Source organism: Candoia aspera, chromosome 2, assembly GCF_035149785.1.
Source record: "Candoia aspera isolate rCanAsp1 chromosome 2, rCanAsp1.hap2, whole genome shotgun sequence".
NCBI lineage: Eukaryota > Metazoa > Chordata > Lepidosauria > Squamata > Boidae > Candoia > Candoia aspera.
Window position 1 is genome coordinate 104655621 of NC_086154.1, and position 16237 is coordinate 104671857.

At 39.0% G+C, this 16237-nt stretch overlaps 1 protein-coding gene across 2 annotated transcripts in view; it reads left to right on the forward strand.

Moving 5' to 3' along the window:
- The first annotated feature begins 1807 nt into the window (after positions 1 to 1807).
- MYOCD (myocardin) overlaps positions 1808 to 16237 on the forward strand; it is a 38847-nt gene continuing 24417 nt past the window's right edge. The window contains exons 1-2 of one of the 2 annotated variants that reach the window (XM_063292694.1): positions 1808 to 2063; positions 12733 to 12798. In XM_063292694.1, coding sequence (XP_063148764.1) covers positions 2009 to 2063; positions 12733 to 12798 — 121 coding nt within the window. In that variant the 5' untranslated portion in view covers positions 1808 to 2008. Of the gene's footprint in view, positions 2064 to 12732; positions 12799 to 13349; positions 13399 to 16237 lie in introns of those variants that run through there. The other variant, XM_063292695.1, reaches the window with a different exon arrangement.

A 16237-nucleotide genomic window follows, 5' to 3' on the forward strand; every position in this document is an offset into this window, starting at 1 on the left:
CAATTTCAGGAAAATAAGGGTTTGATTTAAGGAGGTGCCAACAGGTGCAACAAGATGCTCTCATATCCACTGCAAAGCACCTTTTCAACTTCAGGGCACGTCCTATAGGAATACCATGAAATGTATGGTGCTATGAAATGCACCACCATTTTCTTTCTGTATCTCCATCCACTGCATAGCAGAAAGGTCTATATTTTGCAGGGGCTGAGAATACCCATTGGGACTATAGGGAACTATCAGTTGAGAAAGGTTTTGGCAGAAGAGACAGAGATCAAAATTACTGTTTAATTAATTGTGAATTCCTCATACATAAAGTTAAAACATCAACATTTGGTGGGTACAAGGATAGGACAGAATTAACCACCCCCAGTCCTTTCTCCAGCTATGCTTTTTTTCTCCAAATCACATTCCTTCCTGAAACTGGCAGGCACCATTTTGTCTTCTTTCCAGAAGCCTTTTAGAGTGAGAGTAGAAGAGTAGAGTCCTCGTTTTCAATCAGAAAGACGCATCTTCATAAAATCCTCTCCTGCTATACAGTGGTAAGTTTCACTGCTACTGCCAACAATGAAAACATCCCAAATGATCCTCTCAACTTTCTGGTGAATGGGGCATCCAAGTTGGAGGGGGGCATTTTTGATTAGGATTTGATACACAAACAGTGAAGCATCTCTATTTTAGCGTATTCTGCAATGGCAGGCGTTGCCATAAAGAGACAGTAGCCAGGTGGGGAGGGCAATTAACTTGGCGGTCTCAGGTCATTCTTGTGAGATGCCATTGCCAAAAGGGTTGAAGACTATGCTGGAGTTGTTTATTCCCCCCCTGCAGTATGTGTCCCTGTTATGTGAAGTATCTGTGACTGAAACATTATACAGATTAAAGTAAATGGCACTGCAAGAATTCAGCTGAAAGATTAGATGCATGGAAGTAACTGATGGCAAATTTAAGAAAGTACTGCAAACATTTAAAATAGACATGGGTTAAAAACAAGTAGTAAAGCTGGATGAAAATCCTGCCCTGAGTTTAAGAGGGTAATAAAAAAAAACAATTCTAATTGAACTCCAGGATATGATAACCTCTTACTTTCCTAGCTAGCGAGCTATTGAAACCTTTCCATTTAAGTTTTCTTTTTTGGCTGGCTAGATAATGATTTAAACATGCTTTTTGAAGTGGGTAGAGTAGGGAGAACTTTGCAAGTTCTGGACTTACACAGAACCTGTGTTTTCAGCAATGATAGAATAAAGCCATGTCTACACGTGATATCTGGCTTTGGTGAGTTTTTGATCATTATTTCTGTGACATCAGTGAGTTTATTAATACCTTATTTATCTATAGTACTAGAATAACAGACATAGAAAAGAAAAGCGACCCCAGCACAGAGCCCCACTGCCAATTAGAAATCTCCACTGAAGTCCTTGGAATGTGAGTTATTAAAGTCCACGGTAAGAGCCACGTCCCTGCACCAGTCCTCTTTCTTGAATTCTTGGTTGCAACAGCTCAGCATCATGGAAAGAGTTAAGCAGGAGTCTTGTTGATATTTCAGAGCTGCTTTGAACCCCTGCAGTCAGAGGGAGGGAGCGTCTTGATTGGCCAAGTTCCTGTTGGTAGTAATAGCGGATCAGATATCAAACTTCTGTCTTTCCTAAAGACCCTTTAGGGATAGTCTGCTCCCTGCTAGACTATGACATCAGTCAGGACACCCGGTGATGTTGCTGATAGTAAACTTTGAGAAAGGAGGGGAGGGGGTGGATAGAAAGGAGGGGTCTGCTTGTTGAAGTTAACTAGCCCAACACAGTGCAAAGGCATGCAGTAGGTTTTTGTGGCGGGTTAGTGCTGGATGAGACCAAACTTTCCTTAAGTTACTCTTCTGCTGTTTCTGCAGTCACCTAGACTCCAAGGAGGGCTAGATGATTTGTGATCCTTTGGTTGTGGTCAGCTTCTCTTCTTGGTGCCGGTTAATGGTTTGAACCGAGGGGCTTTCTGACCCTGGGAATTTTCACAAGGCTTCACCATGACACTGCTGGGGTCTGAGCATTCAATGCTGATTCGGAGCAAATTCAGATCAGGTAGGGCTAACACAGCAAGAATTTCTCCTAAAACTTTCCTTTGCTGTAAACCTCAGCTGGAGGCTGTTTCTCATTAAACAGCATGCAAGTAAAATAACCAAGGAGTTGTAAAGCTGTCATGGGCTTGCTATCACAGAGGCTGCTCAGCAGATGAAGAAATGCATTTTCCTTTCTATCTGCTTCCTCTCTTTCTGTTCTTTCACTGCTTACAATTTATGTCAATGTCTAGTTTATTAAAAAAAAGGAATTCCTCTATAATTCTGAGCTCTCCTAATCTAGGAGAAGTTATATATGTTTGTGTATGTGTGTGCATGCAAGAGAGAGAGAAAGGGAATTGGATCAGAAGTCCATAAGGGTTGTTGTTACAACAGGAGTATCTCCTCCCATCCGCTCAAGTCAGGTGCTGTCCTGTGTGTGCCGGCCTTAATGCTTTATTCCAACATCTAGGCAGCCAGCTTTCTTCCTTTAGAGTTGTGACTAATTGGACAAACATGAATTGCAGAAAGGCATCATTTTTTTCAGAAGTACAAATAACAAATGGAACATGCAAAATATTTAAAATGACATCACCAGAGAAATAAAGCTAGAGCCAAGCGACTGATTGCCATTTTCTGAAGCTTTGCTACAAAAAACATGTACCAGATCTCCACAGAGGGTTGAAGCCCCATTCAGGGCTTCTTCTTTGAGGACCTGCAGCAGGAACAAAGGTGAGTGATGGTGAACAAGAACGAGACAGCCATTTGACTGACTAGTAGCATCTGTAAGTAGCATCACGGTAATTTTGAGTGAGTGCAGTATCATAGTGCACAGGAGAAAGGAGGATTCTTCTGTGCACCCTTGTCTTGCTATTTTGTTTTTATTGGCTTTGATGAAAACTGTTGCCACTTTTGAAAGCATTCTGTTCTTGCCACCCAAGGATGTCTCTATGTGTGTCCAATGAATGTACAGCACAATCACATTCTGCATTTAGATGGTGCAACTCATTCCAGAATGTCACCCACTCAATATGGGAAAGGGAGATGGTGGCAGCTGGGTTTGATCTCTGCTACATCAGAGATAACAAGAAGATCAGAAGATCCTGATGCTAATGCACTCGGGTACTATCAGGACGTGTGAGATAGCTGGGTGGTCAGTTGCAGTGTTTGCTTAGAAAATTGGCAGCTACTTAAAAACTCCAGAGATGTGTGTACAAATGTAAGATGCTTTGCCTGGCTCGGTTCTCCATGATTTGGGACCAGTGCTTTGCTGTGGTTTCTCTATCAATGTAATCTTACATTTCATGAGAATAACTCATTCCTCAAAATCCATTAGTACACTCTCTAATGCTAATAGTACAGAGCCATTCACTGAAAAGAAGGCTTGATCTGCAACCCAAGAATCCCAGAGCAACACTGCCATCTTCCTGAAGCAGGCAGGAGAGATGCTGACAGTTCTTTGAGCCGCTGCGTTCTTCTATAATGAGCCACTATTGCTTTTAAGAGTCATTTTTGTGTTATTTTTAAAGGTGGGGGTGTTGGGGGTATGGAGATTACAGAGGTGATGGTAGGATCACAGAACATAGTTTTCAAATGATTCCAGGCTAAAAGTAAACTTTATGACTCTTTGAGACCCATACATTTTGTTCCTTTTAGTTTTTCTAATGGAGTCAGTTTATGGGGCACACTTCCAATCAAGATTCTCTTTCCAAAAATTTAATTATCATGTACTTGTTTTAGGGCAATGACATCAACAGTGCTGGGGTGACTGTGCCCGTCTCGTTTCATGGAGAACCTTTTCTATGGACAACTACAATCATTTCTCTCACGAGTTAGTATTTTAGAAAATTAATGCCACTTAAACATGATGCTGCTGGGGCACCAAGTAGATGCGTTTAGTGTTCTGTCGTTCAGCATATTGGGTGGAACAAAATGAGTCTCTGACATATCCTTTCATTTGTATAAAGCTGAGATCCAACCCTTAGCTGGATCACAGTGCTTAAGAATAGGATCTTGGCTATGGTGTGAACAGTCCCTCTTGTTGAGTCTTGTGCTTCAAGTCATCCTCTCTAAAATGAAGGAAAGGTGCTACTTACAGATTGTAGCTCGCTTGTTGCATCCAGTCCCTGCCATAGGAATAGTAGTGAAGAGACCTAGCTGAATAATGGGTTATTTTACTTTTTTCATTAAGTGAGCTATTGAACCAGATGACCAGAGAAATTAGTTAACAATCATTTGCATCCTTTGTGCCTGATATTGTTATAGAATGACTGCATATCAGCATAGACAAAAGAACTGACCGATATAAGGATAGATGCTTGCTAAGAAGTATTTCATTTCTTAAAACCCCAAGCTGCTCATAGGGAACAGCTTTGTCATTACAACAGCGTGAAGCAGATCAACAATCAGACAAAATGGCAACTGTTTCAATGGCCCAGTTCTCCCTGAGGTAGAAGAGCTGTGTCAAGGCTACTTGAGGAAGGGAGTTAATAAAAAATCAGATCTCTACATTTAGAAATTTCAGCCACAGCCTCCTTTCCTGATACCTAATTTCTAGGCAGAGAACATACAACTGTAGGAGAGTGCAGATCAGACATTGTGCTACCATCTCAGTGGTACAAGGCTAATGTGACGTACATGAGATGAACAAAATTAATTCAAAGTTCAGTGCTTAGAAATACTTAAGCATATTCTTGGCAGTCCTGCTGTAATCAGTGAAACTTACAAATCCTTAACTTATTGTAGTAGGCACGTAGATGCTTACTATTTTGAGAAAAAAACACCTAACCTGTATCTGGTTGATTCCAACGAACATTAGATAGTTTTCCATCTAGATAGAATTGTTGAACGGTATGTTCCAACTTTGCAGTTTGTTTTTAATTTTTATACCTCCCTGAAAACTTTAGGCGATAATAAAAACAGTGTTATCATACTCATTACTTACCACATTGTTCTTATACCTAAGCATATACAAATTCCTGCTTTCTTACCACTGTCACTGCACTGTTACCGCTAATTAATACTTTTGAGTTTCATTCATAGTGCCAACAGCTTGCTGGACTGTGCAGCATTTTCTTGTGATGGACAAGTGGCAGAAGATTTTGTAACAAAGCAAATTTTATAAAACAGCAATGTATCTTGCTGTCTTATAAAATTTAATTCAAATTTGTTATTGCCTTTTCACTTTTAGAGTGCATTTTGGGGACATATTGGATTCTTATGATGACTAATTAAAATAACAGTTACAGAATTAATAAGTGTCTCCTTAAGTGTCTCCTTTCAATTTCTGTGCCAATCTTTGATTTTTATAATTCCCTGTGATGTCTCTTGGAGACTGTCAAACTATTTATGCATTCTTTATTTATTTAAAGGAATGAAATGGTGCTGAAAATGGCATTCTCCTTGTACATATGTGGGAGGTCAGAAGAAGGGACATGTGGCTATTATTTGACACATGAGGTGTAATCCTCTGTCTAAGGATAAGTTGCCTGTATTCAACTAATTGTACACTTGGTTTTTTAAAAAGTATTCACATAGCAAAAGAAAAATGGTATTTCCATGACACTCTCTTGTTACCATTGTATAAAATGTAGTTTATATCAAGATAGTTAATTTCTTGGACTTTTTCTACCAATAACTTTGTGGCAATGGTCATTTTGTCTACTTATGCAATCCCCACACTGGTAACGTATTTGAACATGTACTGAAAATGCTTTGGGGTGATTATTTATGGGATAGTCTGAAGATTGGGGTCCTTGCCATAGTCTTGCATGCCTTTCAGGTCAACCCCTGTAATTGTAATGTTATATGTTGGATTCCCCTAGTAGTAAAGAAACTTTCCCAGAGCAGAATGCAGCAGTTTGAATTTGGTCATCCATTCTAGGTGACCTTCCCTGGTTACCAGGCTGCTTCCAGGCCAAGTTCAAGGGGCTGACCTTTCCTTCTAAAATCCTAAATAATAGGAAGGCATATCTAAGGAATAATTTTGTTCATAGCTTCTTCCTTGTTTTAGAGTCAAATGTAGAAATGCTGACTTAGATGCCACCCCATGCTCAGGGGAAACTATTCTCTCCTAATTGTAGGACTTCCTCTGGGGTGACACCTTATTACAGAATGTTCTCCCATGACAGATTCACCTGCCTTGAAATTGCTAAGCCGACAGTAAGAAATCATATTTTGACAAGCTTGTTGAGATTTGTTTTGTTTAGCTGTTTGGTTTTTTCTAGTGCTGCATTCATAATAAATTTAATTTTAACTGTATCTTACTTTGATAATGTTAGCATGGTTTTAATGAGCATTACAAGGCCAAAAATCTCATTACAAATAAATAAAACAGGCAATAATTTTAAGGTGGAGTTCTGCCAACCTCATGCCAAGGAAAATTTTGCTTACAGTGAGAACTACTTCAAATGCCACTTAGGACAGACCAACCACTGCTCTGAGTGGGGTATAAATCTAAAATGGGTTCAGCAATCTTGCAAGCATGGAGATTTTCTCTCCTCCCATTTCCTTGAAGTTAAGAAACTACGGTGTATGTTATTTTGTCTATTTTGCCAAATACAAAACCTGAGGTCATCCTGACAAATTTCACAAAAAACAATGATTCTTTTGGCCTGGCTGCCAGGTTCCAAGTATCAATGGAATTGCATTAAATCAAATGGACAAACATTAAGTGGTTGGCCCAAGAACCCTCCCCCTAACTGTTTAACTTTTCCTGGAGGTGGAGGGAATCATTCCAGAGAGTTGTTGCTCCCAAAAATACATGTCCAGATATTATCGGAGTGCTGTAACTAGACGATGCAACTTGGGAGACTACTTAAGAGTCCATCTCTGATCTGCTAGCCATCACTGAGGGTTCAGGTTGGTGACTGGTGATTGATTACTTGGGGAGTTACGATATTCTAGGCCTGTGAGTTCAGCCTTAAAAATTGTACTGAAAATTGGCTGGTTGTCAGTGTAGGAAAGGAACATGTGTGTTTCGAACTGAGCATTGAATTGAATTGAGTGTGTTTTGAGTACCGAGATAGCTTGGTGTGGCACACAGTATGATACTGAAACCTCGATTCATTCAGACTATTTATTCTGTCTCTGCTTTATTTGGATTCAGTGCTGTCTGAATGTATTTTATGCTCTCCTATGAATGGGGAGCTATCTTCTAGCTATTTTCATGTCAATAGGTATGAAGCTGGAATCTTTGCTTTGTCTGGAAGTTCAGGTGCTAATCAGGATGAGAGAGTGCTGAAAGAACTAGATATACTGGATTTACATTATAATAGTGCAGACTTTGGCAAAGTGTTAGATAAAAGATCCATTTTTTAAAGATCCACCTAATGTGGTAAGGAAAAGTCTAAAAGCTTCGGATGAAAAAATGGGCAAGATCTAAAGCAAATATTCTTTTGATTATCACCTAAAAGTTCCCAGACTTGTGGCTGTACCTTGAAATCAACACTGTAGGTTTTATTTACACTTACACATTTAATTTGATTAATTATATTTTTCACTGCGACTATTACCGTACCTTTATTACAAAACCATTGGTTAGAATCCTTGTGGTAAGCTGAGGTTTATCCTGGTTTAAATCTCAGATTTATCCTGCCTGTGTTTGTTATAATCTGTGGCACGGTTGGGATTGATCTAAAGGGTAAGGCAAAGGAGAGCAAACTTGTAAACACCTGAAACTGTTTATTAATGCAGAGATTGAGCAGGTGTATGTAGTCTCACTGCTTGAACAGTGGTGTGAAAGGTGCTTCTGCATTATGGGGAAACAATTAAAACAGACATAATGAAAAGAAAGGAACACTGGATTTCATAAATATTTTTGATAGATTCTCTTTACATATTTTACCCAGACTTACCACCAAGTCTAACTATTAATGACCACCTGATCAGTTTAGAAAACACCTAAAGAATTATAATGACTTACCATTTTGATGATACCATCATTTAGTAAATCCCTGATGTGCTAGAAGTTTCATTCTGAGAGACCCAGGGCGTATCAGTTCTTTCACTAATGAACATATGGTGGGGTGGGGTGGTTATAATAATACTGTGCCAAAATTGGTCTTCCAGTTCCCAGGCAGTTTTTTTTCTCTGCATAGGTAGCTTCAGTTTTTCCACCTCTGGCTTTAGAATTCCTTTTATGAGGTTAATGAGCTTGCTTTTGTTATGAGGTGATGACAGAGGTTGCTCTCGGTGGGCGTTGTTTTGTTCTGGGTTACCCATCTTTCCCTTGTTCTGTGGTCACTCTTGCTGCCTGTTTCCGATTTGAGAAGATCCTCTGTGAGGAATTTCTCCATGATGGCTTTTCTTGGGATTAAACTAAGGTGTGGGAAGCCAGAGAAGCTGAAAACCACTGGAAATGAAAGACTGGACACCCTCAGGCTCCCCCCTCCCCACGTCTCATGAAGAAGGGAAGTTCAAGAACTCTGGAACTCAACATACTGAATGAAAATGGGGTAGGGGTGGGGGAATGCAGAATAAATTTGCATTGAACTAGTTTGTATTATAGATAAGTAGCCTGCAAAGCACCAGAAAGTTCTCAAGCTTAGTATAATTTCTGGCCCTGTATCACACATGCAGAAAGGACTGTTACTTGCTAATTTCTGAAAGTGATTTCTACTTCCCTGACATCCAGTACTGGAAGATCTCAGATGGGTGAAATTCATCGGGCAAATGAGATTAATCCATGCCTTGTATTGAACTCTGAATAATTAAATGCCTTTTATGCAGTTTTGTTGCACTAGAATAAATGTCACCTGTGAATGAGCTTATACCCCCTCCCCAACGGCGCTACTGTTGGTCATAGTGGGGCTGCTATCTTGATTAATATACACTGGGGAGTATGGAACAATTGTCTGGGGGTGGGAATCAGAAGTGTGTGTGTTTTGTGAGTTAGACTCTGCCTCCCGGGCTGGTCTGCTGCCCTCAAGTGCAGGGAGGACCAATTTTTGAATGTGCTTAAGGGAGGGAATGCCATGTTCTCCCTTACTAAGGCAGAAGAATGTCTTAGGCTACGCAGGCTTTTTGGCAAGCTGTCTCCATCTGTGTATTTGTAGGGTTATGTTAACTTCCATGGAGAGCTTACGTATTGTAAACATAAAATAGACTGATGGCCCATCTTGTTCATTGTTTTAGCTAAATAGTTTTTCATTTGTGAAGCCATGAAAACTGCATGTTTCATCTCCTGGTTTTGTAACAAATCGATGATGATGATGATGATGTCAAGTAAGCTCAGCCTTCGTTCAAACCATCACTAGAAAACAGTGTATCTCTAAAACTAAATCTAAATTATCACACAGCTTCTCAGCAGATTTATTCAGTAGTAGAATAGCAAATGGATTGTAAATAAATAGAAATAATAATTCAAAATTGTTGCACAAGAGTAATCCACTGTAAATTCTATCTCACAATTGCAGATACTTTTATTAAAAAAAATATTCATAATATCAGTTGTATTGTTATGATACACACAAGACCAAAGTGGCGTCAATTCAGACTTGTGAATAAACATTTTGGTGTTGATTTTCGTAGTATATAAGTATTTACATATTCCGTAAGCTAATAATTAGTTGAAACATCCTAGTCATTGTTTATGCTGTAGTTCAAATGTAAAGAATAAAGAAAACTTTCAAAAAAAAATTCCCACCATCATCACAAGCACAACTGAATAAATAAATAATTACTAGTAGTAAATGCCCAACTAGGAAAGAATTAATATTCTGCCATGAAAATCAGTAATTGTCTATGGCTATATAGCAACTCTTTCTTTTAAAAAGAGAAGAACTTGATTTAGACATTCTGAACCTTGGTGGTTTTAATCTTCTGGTCTCCTATGGGGAAGAAAATTCCTCAAAATTCCTGGAAGTGACTCTCCCCCTCCCATGCACATGTGCTGAAGGTGCAGATCAAGCATTCATACCATTTGAATTGAAGAGTGTAGTTGAAGTAAGGGACTGCAGCAACTCATCTAATATTTTCTTCCAGGATTGGAGCTTTGCAGTGAAAGGGAAGTATTTTGGCATATGTACAGTTAAGTTTTCATGGTGTCAAAGCTTTGCATCTGGTTCCTCAGACCATATGAAACAGGCCACTCTTTCCAAATGCCCAGGTCTGTGGCAGCTCCCAGTTCTCTATCTCTTTTCTCCCATGTTCTCTTGCTGAAGTGACATCTCTTAAGTGGGCAAGTTCCTTGTCTACTCCTGATTAAAGCAGCAGGCAAACGGATGTTTTAATCCCTCTGCAGTGCTAAGCCTGAGCAGGCATAAACAAATCACGAGAGCTTTTCAAGAGGGTGCTGGTGCCCCAAGGAAGCCATTTGTCTCCAGGGCTCATTTCTTGGAGATTATTTGTGGAAACTGCAAGATTTTTTTTCAGTTCCATCGAAATAAGAACTGGTCCCTATGAAGAAGGCAGAGCTCCATGCCTCTAACAGTTCTGCACTGATTTAAAAATTGAAATGCTTTCTCCTCCCTGTAGCATTAATGAATTTCTTCAACATTTGGATAATGGCTTTTGATTTGCTGTAAGTCTTTTAGGAGGCACCGTATGTAACTACAGCAAAGATTCTTAATAGAGCTTTGTCAACTTGTTGACATAGCATTTGTTTTCTTAAGGGTTAAGAAAAAAAAGTCGATTTTGCAAAATGAAAAATCAACATCAGTGAATAGATATTACTTGGAAAAGGAGAAGAAAATTCTTTCAAAAATTTTTATAGGGAGACCTTAATAAAATATTTGTCATCTTCAGCTGGGTTTATGCTGAAACTAATACATGAGGTGAATCAAAATGATTCACCGTGGCAGCTGTAGTTAATCATTTGCGTATAATAATTTTTCTGTTATAACATCTTATCAATAATCTCAGATTTCTTGATATACAGGAAAGAAAGAACTTGATCTGAAAAAATTCTAATGTAGAAGAAAGTGAAGTGGCAAATTCTTCCATTCAGGCAGAGGCTTTGAATGTTTCACTTTTACATGATTGAATTGTATTTGGCCAATGCAAATAGGTGAGATTTTATTATGTTTGTTTTTGGATAAGGACTTTCTAGAAATGGCTGATGTCTTCATCAACAGGATGGAAAAAATGTAAGATGTTTAAAAGGGTTCAGGTGGGAGCAAGTGCAATTGACAGATTCATCCTTTCCTAGTCTTGCTGGACTGTTCCTCTCATGTTGCACTTTTGTGGATGTTCAGTCCTACTGTCCTTTGTCAGGCTTTTACTCCCTAGTAACTATGTTTTGGATTGCAAGTCAGTACAGGCCTATAAGCATGTTGAGCAATTTTGAATGGTTTCCACACAATATTTGTAATATGTAAATTGATTTTTATCTACTTCTTTGGCAAATGGCTGAGTGCATCACATCTCCCTGTTGCAGGCAAAATACGATTTCTTTACTAAACATTTTCTCAGGTCTGCAGCCATTTCCCCTAATTTTTAAAACTTCAGCAGTCCAAATTGCCACTGAACTTGATTTTCAATTTGGAAACAGAGCTGGTAACTTGGATTTACAGCCATGGTAGCTGTTAAAGATGCAAATAGATTTCAGGAAAACCATGCAAGCTAAGGTGACAGTGTTCAGCTTTTGTCCTTCAGGACAAGCTTATATTATGCCAAATGCACATGTTAGCCATGGTGAGTGGAAGTGGAAGAAAGAAAGGCCTTTGCTGCCCCTGTAAGTGGACTTTACTCATAGTGAGTGAGCCAGTGAAAGGGAGAACAGGCTGGGCTTCATAAATGTCAGAAGTTTCAAGATTAGGTTCAATTATTTATAGTCACAGACAGACCTCCTGCGTAAGATTGGCCATAGCTTCCTGGACTGCCTCTCATTTTGAGCTACATCCACTCTTTAAGTTCAAAGGGCCTAAAAAAAAAACAAGAGGAAGAGGAAGAAGATGATGACTTTGCATAGCATGATTCAGTAGCTTAAGGCTGCAATCTCGCTTACCTGGGAATAAGACTTACTGACTTCTGAAAAGATACATGTAAAACACATTATGTTATCTCTTAGTTTAATTTGATCTAGTTAGAATTTCAGTCTAGTAAATCCCACTCATGTTCTGTCAGAGAAAAAATACTGTTCGTGATCTCTTCTTTCTTCATGTTCTTATCTATACAGATCAAAGTTATCCCATTCCTTTTCTGTATCTTCTGTTTCTTGTTGTAGATCATAGAACAGTAAGTATCTGTTTGGACCACATATTCCATATGTGAAATAATTTAATTTTGCAGCTGTCTTCTTTTCTTGTAAACTCCTGAACATATTTTGTTCTTTCATCCCTAAGTAACATGTAAGGGAGCTATACCAATCAAAATAGAAGCATTAAACTTTATTAAACAGTATAATAACTATAGCTCAATACTTTCTTCAGCCTAGCCAAATTTGCTATAGCTCCAGTCTTGCTGCAGTGGTATAAAATTGTTAACCTTTGCATCTGTGGGCTAAAGGGAGAGAAGGTGGAGAAAGGATCATTTGACCAAACCCCAGGTTAATTGGCTTAGTTTTAGAGAATAAAATAACCGCATTTCAGTAATACAGCAAAGCTGTTGGAATTAGGGTGATTCCTTCTTGCATGTGATAAAGCACTGAACCTTCCCTTTGCAGTCATGGTGGGGAAAAATCTGAACGAATAAAAGGTTTGTAGTTATTTGGGCAGAAGTTAGAATTCACTTCTGAAAGATGCACTCTCTCCCAGTTTTACAGTTGCGGCTGCAGCAGCGAAGAAGCCGAGAGCAGCTTGCCAGCCAAGGAATCATGCCACGTAAGTACTTTATTTTCTCCTCCCTACCTTTACGGTATCTGGGCAGCCTTGGCTGAGGTCTGCCCCCAGTCCCTGGAGCGTTTCATTAGGATTATTACTGATTCAGAGCAGGATACGGCCTCTACAGGTGCACTGCTTTAGCATCTCCAGTCTAGTGCCATGCACTATCGTTGCAGGAATCAACTCTTTCACAGGGAAGGGAGCAAAAGGGAGTACTGTACAGAAAGATCTTCTTCCATAATCCTCATCCTGAGCGGGTTGTACTCCTACTTTCTGCTATGATGATAAGCAAGGAGGAGGAGTTTCCTTGTAAAGAGTGTTTGGGTTTTTTTTTCCTTCATCGCCAAGAGCTTGTTACTGCAGTGATAGTCAAAATAAGGTATAAAACTTTAACTTGTACTCTCACACATAAATCTAGAATTCTAATGAGCCCAGGGAGCATTGGGGAGTTATATGTACAGTAGACTAGATTGTTATCAGTTTGTTGCCAGGTTTGCAAAGAACCCCTCTAAGGTAGGTCACTAGGTCATTATTATTCCAATTTTTTGCAGATGGGGAAACTGAGACTGAGAGAGATAACACCTTTCCCAAGGCCACCCAGTGAGTCCATGGTCAAACTAGGATCTGAAAAATCCAGGTCTCCCAGCCCAAAGCTCTATCTGCTGGATCACCCTACCTCTTAGCCACACACACAATTACTGCATAAGCCTTTGGGTTCAGCATGTGGTTGGTAGCTGTGCTATTGCTTTCCTCTTCAGTCACAACCTGCAAACCGTTCTACGTGTTTGGCATGGATTGTCTGTCACTTCCCTGCAAATGGCGCATGCAGCAGCTTGGCATTTTCATAGGGCATTTCAGGGTCTGTAGTATAGGTACAGCATGTAATCACTGCTGAGTGGATCCACACGGACTGTTTATGTAATGGGTTGCCCAAAGTTCTTGACAGTTTTATTCCTAGCCCACTATCAGACCAAACTGGCGTGTTCTACAAAAATAAGGTGTCATCGGTGTTTGCCAACTGTCAGAGGGTGCTCTGACACCCCATAAAAGTTGCTAGTTTACCTCCCCAAAGACATTTTGGTTCACAAAGAGAAGGAGGAAGAAAGTGACGGGGGAGCTGGAAGCAAGACTGTCCTTCATAATCCAAAATGTATCTCCTTCTAGAGGACAGAGGTTGACAATATCCTTCACTACCTCTGAAGAGCAGTAGATTTATTTCCCTAGGTTTTACAAAAGCAGATAGAGCAGCCATGAAATAAGACCTGTGTTTTGTTAGATTTAGCTAGCCATGTACAAGATAAATGGATTTATGTAATATGTCTCTGACCAGTTTATATTTATATTTTTTCCCCAAAAATATTTTTGGATGAGGAAAAATCTGAAATAGCCTTTAGTCCATTTTAAATTGTGGTCATGTGTTACGGCAAGGGATGTCAATTACCTTTCAGTCTGATTATTCCCTTATTCATTCAGTGGTGATTTCTATAGAGTAGGCAGGAATACTCCGCTGTGAGGCTTGGGAATAGCTGCTGTGGCAATAAGATGGATGCTAAGTGGTGTGAACCTGGATAGGAGATCACTGGAAAGCCCACATAGAAGAAGAGCAGGCTATAATGATCAGCTGTATTATTCAGTCCTCTTCCTCATTTCCTGTCAGTATTTACTTTATATAAATATTTTGTTTTCCTTTGTGACTTTTCTCTCTGTATTCCTAGCAGCACATTACATTGGCAAAACTCATAACTAGAGACAATGATTAGATTAGTGGTATTATTTGATTCATTGGGTAGGGTAGATTTTTTAAAAATCTATTTGCCTAAATTCTATTCTTCAAATAATTTTCATCACCCCATTAGCTGCACATTGTACCTCTGGACAGGCATATCTCCTTCTAGAGCATCTCTAAAAGCAGGAAGGAGGTTTTAGATCAGTGAAGTTGGTAATAATCGTGTTTATAACTTATTCTGCTTTTACTCACTATATTTTTTCTGTTGCTAACTGTTGCATTAGAAGGGGTTCTATAACTTTTTTACTTTACCCTTTTTCTAATTTGTATATCCTCTTTGGACATTTAGTTTTTGTAGAGTTGCTGTTTGCATTTTGAGTGTACGTTGGATGCATATATCTCCTGCATCCACTTAAATGCAGGAGATAATAAATTAGCTTGTCCAATTACATCAGTGCAGAATGACTCACATCTCTGACAACAAATTTATTTGGAGCAGAGAGGCAACAACTGGCATGTGAAGATTAGATAAAACATTAATTAAAAGCAGTTTTTACTGTCTTAATTTTTTTCCAGTGGAAAAAAGTAAAAAAAAAACATACTTGTGAAATAAAAAAAATCACCTTTGATTTTCCAGTTCCACATCTTAAATCCTTATCACAAGTTGTACAAAGAAAGCAAACAATAATTTGACACTTACTAAAACAGAGACCTGAATTTTGTCTGTAAACTTTCTTTTTGGATCCTGGACAATTTTCATTGCATAAATAACTAGGCCACACTTCAACAATGAGGTAAACTTCTAGGAGCTTTTGTATAGCTTTGGACAGTGAGAAGCTTTGCTCTTTAACCCTTGTCTTTAACCTATAATAAACAGAAATAAATTGCAAGGCTTAGAAATGGTCCCAAGAATGAGATTGAAGTCAGTCAGGACTTATGTGCCAAGGCACCCTCACTAAGCCTCTTAAAATACAGGGGCAGCCTCCCTCTTGATGGAAAACAGTTCCAAAAGAAGCTTATGAGGAAGGAAGATTTCCTTGTGAAAAACTCACCAATGCTAGAAAGAGACAGATTGGGCCATATTGATCCTGATCCATTTAGCTTCTAGCCAGTACAGTTTTCGAAGTTTAAGATTCTGCAAAAGAAGATTTCTGCCTCCTATTTTCTCATTTTGAAACGAAATGAAAAAAAAATTGAAAATGGGGAAATGTTTCTATCTTAATCTCTCTCTTTTTTCCTTCTCATTTTCTTTATCTCAAATGAGATTACTAGATTAAAGAGGAGTCTCAGTTTTGGCATAAAATGAGCTCCCTGCTGATTAAACCTTATATTCAGGGATTTGAAGTTGCACAAGTCGGTTCTCTATCTCCATTGTTTCTGTGAACTTCCATTTTAATATAGTTCCTTTCTCAGCACAAACAAGCACCAAGAAAAAAAAAGGCAAGAATGCTGGCCTGTCCCCCTGCTGAAGTGGGACTTAAATTGTCCCACAGCTCTCTCTGCAATTTTTTTTTAAAAAGGAAAAAGATAAACTATTAAAAAAAAAAAAGCCCAAGAACACACTGGCTGGTTCCGTGCAAAAGACAAGGGGACTTTTTATTTTTAACCTGCTTGGGAGAAAACAGATAATTAGAGCTGGCCTGTGGCCTGTTAACTCTGTTAAATTTCACCCCTGCTCACTTTTCCTAGGCTATAGGACATGCAAGAAGAGTT